Here is a 14,037-nt window from a genome sequence, read left to right as displayed (position 1 = left end):
CTATAACAGTATATACAGTACATTATCACACTAACAGTTTATACAGTACAGTATCACACTATGCACACTAACAGTATATACAGTACACTATAACAGTATATACAGTACATTATCACACTAACAGTATATACAGTACAGTATCGCACTATGCACACTAAAAGTATATACAGTACAGTATCACACTATGCACACTATAACAGTATTTACAGTACACTATAACAGTATATACAGTACATTATCACACTAACAGTTTATACAGTACAGTATCACACTATGCACACTAATAGTATATACAGTACAGTATCACACTATGCACACTAACAGTATATACAGTACAGTATCACACTATGCACACTAACAGTATATACAGTACACTATAACAGTATATACAGTACATTATCACACTAACAGTTTATACAGTACAGTATCACACTATGCACACTAACAGTATATACAGTACATTATCACACTAACAGTTTATACAGTACAGTATCACACTATGCACACTATAACAGTATATACAGTACACTATAACAGTATATACAGTACATTATCACACTAACAGTTTATACAGTACAGTATCACACTGCACATTATAACAGTATATACAGTACATTATCACACTAACAGTTTATACAGTATCACACTATGCACACTAATAGTATATACAGTACAGTATCACACTATGCACACTAATAGTATATACAGTACAGTATCACACTATGCACACTAATAGTATATACAGTACAGTATCACACTATGCACACTAACAGTTTATACAGTACAGTATCACACTATGCACACTAATAGTATATACAGTACAGTATCACACTATGCACACTAACAGTATATACAGTACAGTATCACACTATGCACACTAACAGTATATACAGTACACTAACAGTATATACAGTACATTATCACACTAACAGTATATACAGTACAGTATCACACTATGCACACTAACAGTATATACAGTACATTATCACACTAACAGTTTATACAGTACAGTATCACACTATGCACACTATAACAGTATATACAGTACACTATAACAGTATATACAGTACATTATCACACTAACAGTTTATACAGTACAGTATCACACTATGCACACTAACAGTATATACAGTACACTATAACAGTATATACAGTACATTATCACACTAACAGTTTATACAGTACAGTATCACACTATGCACACTATAACAGTATATACAGTACATTATCACACTAACAGTTTATACAGTACAGTATCACACTATGCACACTAACAGTATATACAGTACACTATAACAGTATATACAGTACATTATCACACTAACAGTATATACAGTACAGTATCACACTATGCACACTAACAGTATATACAGTACAGTATCACACTATGCACACTATAACAGTATATACAGTACACTATAACAGTATATACAGTACATTATCACACTAACAGTTTATACAGTACAGTATCACACTATGCACACTAACAGTATATACAGTACACTATAACAGTATATACAGTACATTATCACACTAACAGTTTATACAGTACAGTATCACACTATGCACACTATAACAGTATATACAGTACACTATAACAGTATATACAGTACACTCACACTATGCACACAATAACAGTATATACAGTACACTATCACACTGTGCTACCCTAAGCCTACCACCCAGACCCTGCAGAGCTCTTTGAGCCTACATAGCATTAGCATCCAATCTGAGACCACTGCAGAGGGGAAAGCTCTCATGAGCGTGGTGCTTTGTACCAAGTTGACCCTAAACTCCATTTCTGCTCGGTGTAAAGGGCCATTCACATGTCCGTAAAATGGGTCCGGATCCGTTCCGCAACGTTGCGTAATGGATCCGGACCCATTCTTTTTCAATGGTGCCGCAAAAGATGCGGACAGCACACAGTGTACTGTCCGCATCCAGTGTATGTCCTATTCTTGTCTGCAGACACAGACAAGAAAAGGCATTTCTATTTAAAGTGCCAATTTGCGGACCGCAAAACACTTGCGGACATGTGAATGGACCCTAACAGTGTCCCCAGCTTTAGGCGTTGGAGGAATAACTAATAAGGAGTCTACTGTTCGCATCTATACCGGCAAGAACTGGTGGCGCTGTTGAGGTGGCAGTGGTCTTATGTTTAGTATATGATGTTGGCTAAATTTAAAATTGTCTAAATTTCCTATTTATGCATGGACAACAGTTCTAGAGTACTAGTAATGGTTTCCCTGCATAAATAGCAACCCCTTAATGTTATATAGGCCTTTGTATTAACTATTTGGATTACTGTAACTTTCGTACTCCTCATCGGCTAAAAATGCTCCTCAAAAATGGTAAGAGGAGTATTTTTACTCTTCCAGAAAAAATGTAGCGCGACCTCTGGTCGCCATTCTGCTCTGGAGGCCTGCAGCGTTTTGCTGTCCGCCTGACGAAGCAGGGACAAAAACTAATCCGTCCTGACACACAATGTAATCAATGGGGACGGATCCATTTTCTCTGACACAATAGAAAACGGATCTGTCCCCCATTGACTTTCAATGTTGTTCAAGACGGATGATGGCTATATAAGATATAATACAACCGGATCTGTTCATGACGTATGCATGCAGTTGTATTATTGTAATGAAAGCGTTTTTGCAGATCCATGACAGATCCGCAAAAAAAAGCTGGTGTGGAAGTAGTCTAATACAAATTCATTATGTGGGCAGCAGATCCCTGTTCACAGAGCACAATCTGCTGCCCAGAAATAATGATTTATGTAACATAGTAACATAGTACATAAGGCCAAAAAAAGACATTTGTCCATCCAGTTCGGCCTGTTATCCTGCAAGTTGATCCAGAGGAAGGCAAAAAAAAAACAAAAACCTGTGAGGTAGAAGCCAATTTTCCCCATTTTAGGGGAATAAAAAATTCCTCCCCGACTCCAATCAGGCAATCAGAATAACTCCCTGGATCAACGACCCCTCTCTAGTAGCTATAGCCTGTAATATTATTACACTCCAGAAATACATCCAGGCCCCTCTTGAATTCCTTTATTGTACTCACCATCACCACCTCCTCAGGCAGAGAGTTCCATAGTCTCACTGCTCTTACCGTAAAGAATCCTCTTCTATGTTTGTGTACAAACCTTCTTTCCTCCAGGCGCAGAGGATGTCCCCTCGTCACAGTCCTGGGGATAAATAGATGATGGGATAAATCTCTGTACTGACCCCTGAAATATTTATACATAGAAATTAGATCTCCCCTCAGTCTGCTTTTTTCTAACCCCAATTTTGATAATCTTTTAGGGTACTGTAGTTGCTAGGGATCGACCGATTATCGGTTTTACCGATATTATCGGCCGATATTCAGGATTTTGACAGTTATTGGTATCGGCATCTATTTTGCCGATATTCCGATAACGTATGGGGAACACAGATCGCGCTGCTGTCACCGCTCTCCGTGTTCTCTCCGCAGCACAGGGGAGAAGGAAGCAATGTCTCCTCCCCCTGTGCTGCTGCTGCCACCAATAAGAGGAGGGGAGGGGCTGTGACCACCGCTCCACCAATGAAGATGAGTCTTTCATTAATTCATATACAGGAGGCGGGAGCTGGCTGCAGAATCACATAGCCGGCTCCCGGCCTCTATGACAAGTAGCTACTATCTCCGGTAGTTAATCCCTTAGGTGCCGCGGATCGCAGCTACCGCTCATAGAGGTCGGGAGCCGGCTATGTGATTCTGCAGCCAGCTCCCGCCTCCTGTATATGAATTAATGAGAGATTTCTCTTCATTGGTGGCGCAGTGCCCCCCCCAGTATTAATCATTGGTGGCAGTGGCCACAGGATCCCCTCTCCCCTGCTCCTCCGATTGGAGCCCCAGCAGTGTAATCCTGGGGCTCCGATCGGTTACCATGGCAGCCAGGACGCTATTGAAGCCCTGGCTGCCATGTTCAGCTCCATGCTGCTGTGTGCACAAAGCACAGAGCAGCAGAGACAATGTGAGCTCCTATTCACCCTGATAGAGATCTATCAGGGTGAATTGGACAAGGGTTCTAGTCCCTAAGGGGGCTAAAAGTTAGTAAAAAAAACCCCACAAAAATATTAAGTATAAATGAAATAGAAAGATTTACAAAAAAAATAATAATACACGTTAACAATAAACATATTAATTTTCAGCAGATTTGTGTAGGAAATTTTTTTTTTTCAAAAATGAAAATTCCCAGAATATCTGTATAAATTATCGGCTATCGGCCTGAAAGTTCACAAATTATCGGTATCGGCCCTAAAAAATCAATATCGGTCGATCCCTAGTAGTTGCCCCATTCCAGTTATTACTTTAGTTGCCCTCCTCTGGACCCTCTCCAGCTCTGCTATGTCTGCCTTGTTCACAGGAGCCCATAACTGTACACAGTTCTCCATGTGTGGTCTGACTAGTGATTTGTAAAGTGGTAGGACTATGTTCTCATCACGGGCATCTATGTTCCTTTTGATGCAACCCATTATCTTATTGGCCTTGGCAGCAACTGCCTGACATGTGTTGCATGAAAGATCAGCAGCACCTTTACACGGGCAGATTCTAAGGAGCGAGCGTTAGTAGTAACTTTAATTCCTGATAATCTGCCCAATAACTGTGCAGTGTAAATCCACCTTAACATAAAAAAAAACAAAACTTAATGAAGTCTGCTTCTGCTGCAGGCTCATCAAAGCCAGGCCAGGGAGTGGAGATGTCACCCCCACCTTGCCTTGTGTCAGTGCTTCTGTAAAATAAAGTTGTGAGTTTGCGGTATTTATTATGGTGGTCTCAGCTATTTTATGAACACCCACAACGGTGAATGGATGGTGGCTACACTTGGTGCTCTCTCCTTCACGTTGGGGGCCTGTCGTGGAGATGGGCGTGGGACCCGCACCTATGTGACGATAGTGACATATCCTAGTGATATGCTACCAATGTCTAAGATAAGACTACCACTTTAACCTCTTTAATAGGACATCCTCTTTAAAGCTCTTTTGATGGTGAACTTCATTTTCCACAATATATATATAACACCATGATTTACGGTACTTTTTCACTAAAAGATCTAAAATCGGAAAAAGTAAAAAAATAAAAATAATATAAAATATATATATATATTGTGAATGTAGACTGAGTCTTTATATAGCATCTATACTTATTGAAGGAGGCTTAAAAGTGGCATGAAACGTGGTAGGTGGATATTGAGTCGGGGCCCTACAAATTTGCCATAATTTATGTTCTAGTCCTCACCAGCTCATAGCTCTCTCATAGTCTTTGTGTCCCATCATTTGTCTTTTAGGCCAAGAAATTTATGAGGTGGGAATGTATGCTTAAAGGGGTATTCCATCTGATAACATTTATCACCTACACAGCGTATTAGTGCTAAATTTAAGATCAATGGGGTATGATTGCTTGGACAATACCTTTGCTGTTCCTGGTTGATCACCATTTTTTACATATCAGTAGGTTGTCTGTTTTAAAATATCCCCTTGTAGTCAAAGTTTAGTTCCTTGGTGTTGGGGGAAGGAGTGGTGGCTGGAGTTGGCCGAATCTACATTCAATGCCCGGTGAGCTTTTGTGTTAAAGGGGTTCTCCGAGAATTAAGAAAATTAAAATACTTACATATTACTTTACTATAAATATATTCCCAAATACCTTTCATTAGTTATAATTGCTAGTTTTGTCTAGGGGGCAATCATCAGGGGAAACAAAATGGCCACCGTCTTATTAGTACACACAAAACCTGTCCTAATCACACAGGGGGACAAGTTAAGCCTCATTCACACGTCCGTGTTCGGTCAGTGATTCCCAGTAGTGATTTTCAGCCAAAACCAGGTGCGGCTCTAAACACAGAACAGGTGCAGATCTTTTCCTTATACCTTATGTTTGTGGAGGCTCCAATTCTGGTTTTGGCTCCCAATCACTGATGGTAAAACACTGACGTGTGAATGAGGCTTTACTTCACATCACTGAGGTAAAGCACTGCCTCATCCTCCTCTCTGCTCTGCTTGTCAGGGATTCTGATCCTGAATACAGTTTAATATGATCCTCAGCTGATATCGGAATGGAGTTCATGAGTAGTGTTGAGCGAACTTGTGTTTTAAGTTCGGCGTCTAAAGTTCGAGTTCAGGTTATCGAAGTATCCCGTTATGGATTCTAAATTCCGTTATGGTCCATGGTAGCGGAATCCATAACGGGATACTTCGATAACCTGAACCCGAACTTTAGACGCCGAACTTAAAACACAAGTTCGCTTAACACTATTCATGAGTAGACATGAAATTCATTGTTCCGAAGTAACAACATTTCCTCCTGTGTACTAACAGGATGGCGGCCATTTTATTTCTCCTGATGATTACTCCCAGACGAAACAAGCCATTATAACTAATGAAAGGTATATTTGGGACTATATTAGTACTTTTATTTTCTTAATTCACAGAGAACCCTTTTAAGCACAATCAGTTTGTGAAGGGTCGTCAGTGCCCTATATACATTAGATTGTTGAAGAGCTTCTGCCATGTTCTGATGACATTGCCACCTTATACACCATTACTCTTTAGGTTATAGAAACGAGAATGAGATGCATAAGTTACATGTCTGTGTTAGTCTTTTCTATCATTGCTATGTTTTCTATGTTATATGTAGTTCTTGTGCTGAAAGTCCAGTACTGACCCAAGTTAATACTGATGTGGATGAGATTGCTGTTTTAGTTTACTTTTCTCTTCTCTTCAGCTGCTCAGTTCATATATTCTAAAAGGGACAGGCTTTCAAGCTGTACAGAGCCCTTGGAAGAGGAGGAAGATGGGTGTGAAGACGATGACAAATCCAAAGTTTCCTGTACTACCCTAAGTCCTTTTGATCAAGGTAATCTAGGCACATATCCATCTCATAGACTCAGTTTGCACTGGTTGGGAAGTGTTAGACACATTTCCTATATATTTCAGCTCGATTGTATTCATGCCTTGATCACATGAGAGAAGTCTTAGGAGAATCTGTATCAGAGAAGATCATGATTGATGCAGTATTGCAAAGTGGCTTTGACGTGGCAAAGGCCCTGGACCGAATCTTTAAGCAGGACAGCAACTCCAGCAAGAAGCCCGTTACCCAAGATGTCTCCAGTGCTGAAAGACCAGGAAAAGGTATGTTTGTTTTCTGATCGTTCTCTCATATTCTTATTTGGGATAGATCCTAGTAATAAATGGGGTCATAAATTTTGGGTTGTGTAAAATATATATAAAATTATAATTTCTAAAATACTTCCCATCCAATTTTTTTCACATACAGACATTGGTCTGTTTCATGAATTCACTGTTTTGACACTTAACTTAATGGCATATTATTGTGTGATTTGTGCTGCTAGTGACCAAAATGTAACTCTAGCCTGGAGTCACTGGATTTTATAGGAAGTCTTATTAGATCTGTGGATGTCTCTTTGTGAGTTGACTCTATCATATTTTTTATACCCTGAATAGGAGTTTTATATCCTTTTCTATGAACATCCAGAAAGTCTAATAATACTTTTCTTCTTAGGTCCCACTGATGCTGTATTAAAGGAATTAGACTATATTTGTTTTTAAATGGAAAGTGTCATCACAAATGTAATATTATTATTTTTTCATTTTTGACGTCCCAATTTTTATTAAAAAAATAAATAAAATCCAGAATTCAGTTTGCAAACAGGCCACTGAACCTCATAATAGATTGAAGGTTCCCCTCTTGTAGAGATTAGTTTTCAGCAGTCATCGCATTACCTTCACAGGCAGGATTACAATGACAGATGGCACCTCTGTAAAGAAAACATAGAATCCACCATTGACAGTAGTTGATGTTTCGCAGCTTACCTACTCCCCCTCCCTGCACAGTCTGACTACTGCACGTATCACAGAGCCTGTCTATATAATTCTCCTGTAGAAGTCAGCTCGTGTCTGTTATGTCTATGGCCCATCTGACTTTTGTAAAGCACATCTCTAATGCTGTTAACCGCAGCTCAGACAAGATGGCTACCCGCATCTACAGACATTATAATAGAAAAATCTACAGTCAGGAAATCAAGACAGATAAGAAAAAAGAATATATATTACTACATGGCTTCAATTAGAAAAATTCTAAGTGATTATCTATAATGGGATCTGGCCACTTTCCGACGAAATGGCGGTTTTTGGGAAGATAAAAATCGTTACATGCAATGGTTTTTTTCCAGCTAAAAACCAGCACCTATATTTATGGAAAGCTGCTGGATCCTATTATAGTCCGTGGGGTCCAGTGGTGAATGGCAGTATCAGCATCCGGAACAGCCTGCCAAATCCATGTGAACCTACCCAAACCAGCTTTATAGTCCCAGATATACCGTACTCTGCTTCAGTAGTAGAGCTATTGCTAATAGGTATGTTGCTGTAAAACAAATGTACTAATGTTCAGTGAAGTGTCCACGGAAGCAGGGAGGTTTTAGGCTTCTACACTGAAGACCAGATACATCAGTGAATCATATTATGAGCAGACTAGATTCTATCTAATGTTAGTATTGCAGGCTGCATGCATTTTATATACTCGAAAGATTGCTTAAAAAAAATCATCTACTTTATATCATTGTTTTATTGTGACCTTTAGCAAATAAATGCCTTTTTGTTTTGTTTTTTCCATTTTTTGCATTGATTTTGCTGACTTCATGTCTGGATTCTGCTTTTTTTGACAACCTGAAAATTATTGGCCATGGTAAGGTAAGAAGCCTTATATACTTCTTTACAACACTTATCCAACGACCAACCTTTATCTTCCTTACTTCCAAACATATCAGAATGTGCTGACAGTTCAGCATTTTGCTTGAAGAACCCAACCAGTAGACCGCAAAGTAACATTCTTTTGGGTGATGGCTTGGATAGTAGCAGGAATTTGGCAGGGAATATCTTATCAGATTTCCCTCCCGATTTGTCTTTATTGGCCCTCTTAAAAGAAGGCTCTCAGCAGAACTTTGACAATGGGAAACCTGTTGCATTATCTCAAATGAGTCTACTGGATTTATTGAACCATTCACCTGTTAACTCTGGTACTTTGAGTGACTTAGATCTTTCCACATCTATTCACTGCTCAGCCCAGTTTCCTGATTTCATGCAGATAGGTCAATCTAGTACCTCTGTGAATGTAATAAAACCTAAAGATATGGCTGCTAGTGGCCTACATGGTTCCCAAATATCTTCCTACCCCAAAAACATTGGGCCAGAAAATCACACCCTGTGTGAAAAGGCCACTTTGTTTGGAAACTTAAGTTCAGTCTTACATTCTGAGGATAGTATGTCCTCTGATGGAGAAAATCTCTCTGTACCAAAGTATGGAAGTCCATCACTGGCTGATCTGATCCAGGAGCACAAAGAGAAGAACTCTTTACAAGAACTTATGATTGATTCCCCTCAGAAGAATCAGTGTAACAAGGACATGAAGACTGGTTCTTTTGTTCCATTGTCTCAGTTATCTGCCGGGCCTAATGCAGATTATGAGATACCGTCACTGACAACATCGCTGTCATCCCTTGCAGTTTCTCAGAGCACTGATCAGATAGAGAGTCAGGTTTCCCTGTCTGATCTCATTGCTAAAGCTAGTAACAAACCTCATGATGATCTCCACACTTTGCTTCAGTCCAGTGGAGTGACCCTTACTGAGACTGATACCAACATTGATCTCCGCTATCTCATTAGCGATCCTCTTGGTGGTCTCAGTCCTTCCAGTCTTATAAGGAAGCCAACTGCCCCTGAACAGTTGGAACCCAAACACCCCAGTGACATATGTATACGTTCTATGAAAATGCCATTTTCAAAAAATCGCAAGAAACCCTGCCATTGGGTCAAGTCCTTGAAAGCTAAGCCTTCCACATTTGCATTGAGTTTGTGTTTTACCTACATTCCCAAAGCGTTTAGGAAGTCTTCAGTAACTGTTCCACCAGAATGTCAAAATAATGAATTAAAGCTGACTACTGACATGGGTGGAGCAGCCATCATACCCTTTGACTTTCAGAGTCCCTCCCCTGATGACATTGTAAAAGAGAGTCAGAAAAAGGCTTTTATGAGATAAAGTAAAGCATGTCTTAATATAGAAGTTTCCTCTTTTTATAGTCAAATTGTCTGGATAGTATGTACAGTTGCCACAGATCAGTATATATCGTTATATTTTAGAAAAAATATTATTTTTATATTTCATTATAAGTTGAGGATTTTTAATACTTTTAGATCCAAAAGCAGTATTTTTTGCTTGACAGTATTTTTGACATTAACGGAATCCTTTTGGAAAATTGGGTTATTGGCGAGAAAAGTAGTATGCACTGTATTTTTGTAAAGCCTGCCTTATAACTGACTATTTTATCAATTACTCTTCTGGTGATTAGAACACATTTTTACTTTTAGCTTTAATGTATTTGTATCAAATGCTTTTTCCTACAAATAAACTGCCAGTGAAAACCACATTGCAAACATAGTTGGTCCATATTCAGGCACCGCCGATGAATTATACTCTGATCACTCCAAGCACCTTTCTGTGCGATACGAGGAAATCTCAGCCAGGACCAAAGCATAGTCTGTTGTAATCAGACCCGAATATTTTTTTTTTTTAACACAGTCCTGCATGCAGAACTTTTTTTTCCCATCTAAAATAACGGATCTTGGGCGGAAATGGCTAAAATGGGTGCCAGATGTGCATAAATGAGCATAACTGATGCTTAGATGCTTAAAATATAAGACAGTGGCAGATCAGAAGAACGGGAAAATAAACGGTGATGTGAACCCGGCCTCACCTAGTTTTCTTCATTTTTTAAACAGGACCTGTTTCACCTCTCCTGACATGTCTGTTTTAGTAAATGCATGTAATCCCCATGAAATAACAATTGTGGAGCATCTTTTCTTTAGACTCTGCATTGTTCCTTTCCTCTCCTATTTCCCATAGAAATATATGAATTGACAACTCTTGTGTTCCCTTGCCAAAGAGATGTGTCCCTAGCACAGTCAGCACTGATTGGACAATGTGTGTATGGATTTAAGAAAAATGTTCCAGAATTATTTTAGGAAGAAAATCAGTATTTACTAAAATAGATGTCAGGAAAGCTGACCTGTTCTCTTTAAAATGCCCTTAAGGGCTCATGCACACGGGCGCAATTGGCTCAGTGCCCGCATTGCGGACCGTAAACGGCTGCTCCGCATTGGCCGTGTGCACTCTGTGGTGTGGTTTGACTTGAATGGGTCTGCAATATGCAAGATGCGACCGAAGATAGGACTTTGTGGAGCAGAGGCATGGATCGGAAGCCATGCCTCTGCACTGCAAAAAGATAGAACATGTTCTTTCTTTGGCCAAAACGCCTGGATCGCTGACCTATTCAAGTCAATGGTTCGCATACGGAATGCACATGGCCGGTGGCCGTGTGCATCATGGCACTGTGCCATTACGCTACAGGGGTTGTCCAAGCAGACATTTATGAAATATAGAGCTGATGTGCCATAAATCTATGATGGGTGTGGGTCCCACCTCTGGTACCTGCTCATATGAATGGGAGGATGGCCGCTCATGCGTGGCTTGCTGACCGTTGACTCCAGGGCCTTGTTTTTGAGATGGCATTCCCAAAAGTGACTTCCTTACCTGTTGGACATGTATGGCATCTCCAAGCAGTCACTCAAATAGTAGTAATCGTAGTACATTTGATTTTCATAGGCATTTCTTTGTGGGGACACATTAAGGCATGTAACAGATTAGTTGCAGACATTTCTTCAACTAAAAATCTGTCTCACACGTCTGAATTTTTTATTTTATTTTTTCTACAGCATGTGTATGGATTTCTGCAACCCCTGTTGAATAGATCAGCTGCAGAAATCTGCCATGTCTGAACATACCCGTAATATTTAAGTTGACCTGCTCAGTGTTTTTTTTCCTTAGGAAATGTATATAATAACATGTACAGAATGTAAAAAAAATTATTTTGTAAAATCATTTTTAATTTGAGTCAGAATATGAATTTGTAGTCCGAATATTTGTGTTGTTCCTCATAAACATTTTAAACCATATGGAAATATTATTTTTAACAAATGTGTTGTCCTTGTATGCTTAAGGTTACTTTCACACTTGCGTTGTTGGATAAAGGCAGACAGTTCTGTCACCGGAACTGCCTGCCGGATCCGGCAATCGGTATGCAAGCTGATACCATTTTGTAGATGGATCCGGATGCGGATCCGTCTCACAAATGCATTGCAATACCGGATCCGTCTCTCCAGTTGTCATCCAGAAAAACGGATCCGGTATTTATCTTTTTCACATTCTTAAAGGTCTGCGCATGTTCAGACCGCAAAACCGGATTCGGCATTAATGCATTTCAATGGAAAATAATGCCGGATCCGGCATTCCGGCAAGTGTTCCGGAATTTTGGACGGAGAAAATACCGCAGCACGCCGCAGTATTTTCTCCGTCCAAAAACACCGTACAGTGACTGAACTAAAGACATCCTGATGCATCCTGAACAGATTGCTCTCCATTCAGAATGCATTAGGATAAAACTGATCATTTTTTTCCCGGTATTGAGCCCCTAGGATGGAAAAGTTTAACGCAAGTGTGAAAGTACCCTTATAAAGGTGTAAAGAGAGAAATCCTCACTTATGTGAAGCTTTACAAATTACCGGATGTCTACAGTCATGTGTATATATTGCAGAATTTTTTGAAGCTGTATTCATGCTCATATTTCTATTGTCAGTGTGGATTTAAAAAAATAAAAATGTTTTAATTTTTCCAATACAGTACGAAAAATGGACCTAAAATACCAAAAGGGTGGAAGAAATTCTTCCAAATACACCAGTACAATACTTAGCATTTTTTTTTTGCAGTTCCATGACCAGATTCCTGTAGCAGCAGTTGTGTGTAAGTGCTGCAAGCCATTTGCATGGCACATTAGCCAAAATTTACTGCTCTTGTAGATGGTGTAAGCTTTACACAGGCTGTCTAGACCGGCACCAGATTTATTACAGGGGCTCAGGCTGGATGATAAATCTGGTGAAGGGATAGACACTTTTCTCTGACTCTATACCAATTATTAGTTGGCTTACTTTGAGACAGATTTTTATGCCAGAATTGTGGAGCAAAATGGTGCATCTTAGGCCCAATCGCTTTTCTGTGAAGCTTCGCCGCCTTGTCGAGCATGTCAGAAAAGTGTTGAAAATCTAGATGTGCCAATTTGCACCGCTTTTGAGACAGATTTTTGGAGCAGACACATTAGTAAATCTGGTCCACCTTCAGAACCCAGTACGAGAATGCTCGTCTAAATGGCCGGTACTTTGCGCCCCAGGACAAGCATTCTCATCCTGGGATCCTCCCCCCCCCCGCCCCCATGTGCGGTGCTGCAATCAGCTGCTGCATCCACCAGCATCGGTGATAACGCAGATGCCAGTGTATTAACCTTCCATATGCGCTGACCGTGGCAAATGGAAGGTTGCGCACCCTCTCCTTAGCCATCGGGTCCCCGCGCTGAGGTGGCGGGTACCCGATGGTTGCCATGGCAGTCCCGATGCCTTACACAGGCATCAGGGACTGCCAGCTACGGAAGCCCAGGAGATCCAGTCTGAGGGCTGGGTCTCCTAGGCAACTGTCAGCGTCTTAAGCTCCATTCAGACGTCCGTAATGTGTTTTGTGGATCCGCAAAACACGGACAGCGGCAATGTTTGTTCCGCATTTTGCGGACACTAATAGAATATGCCTATTAGGGCTGCACGATAAATTGAAAAAATAATCGAATCGCGATAATTGGCAAATGCGAAATGCCGCGATTATATATGAAGGGGCCCCGCGCACATAACTGGCTTTGCGTGTAAAGTATTTTACTAGTGTGTAAAACAATCTCTCTCCTATTGATAACAGGTCCAACCTCTGTACTCACTTTCACGATGAATGCAATGCACTGCAGCTAACGGCAGCGAGTGGAGCGGCTGGCGCGTGACTGATGTCACTTAGTAACGCTCCTGCTTCCTGAAGTGGGAGGAGCGTTACTAAGTGACGTCAGTCACGCGCCGGCCG

General features: G+C 40.4%; 1 protein-coding gene across 3 annotated transcripts in view; it reads left to right on the top strand.

The window, feature by feature from the left end:
* The window catches only part of HBS1L (HBS1 like translational GTPase), a 135,869-nt gene that overhangs the window by 26,163 nt on the left and 95,669 nt on the right, over window positions 1-14,037 (top strand). For 2 of the 3 annotated variants that reach the window (XM_040429178.1, XM_040429177.1), the window contains exons 3-4: window positions 6,742-6,873; window positions 6,954-7,148. In XM_040429178.1, coding sequence (XP_040285112.1) covers window positions 6,742-6,873; window positions 6,954-7,148 — 327 coding nt within the window. Of the gene's footprint in view, window positions 1-6,741; window positions 6,874-6,953; window positions 7,149-8,731; window positions 10,978-14,037 lie in introns of those variants that run through there. The other variant, XM_040429179.1, reaches the window with a different exon arrangement.

Source organism: Bufo bufo, chromosome 4, assembly GCF_905171765.1.
Source record: "Bufo bufo chromosome 4, aBufBuf1.1, whole genome shotgun sequence".
NCBI lineage: Eukaryota > Metazoa > Chordata > Amphibia > Anura > Bufonidae > Bufo > Bufo bufo.
Note: the sequence above shows the minus strand (reverse complement) of the source record. Positions and strands in the feature narration are given on the sequence as shown.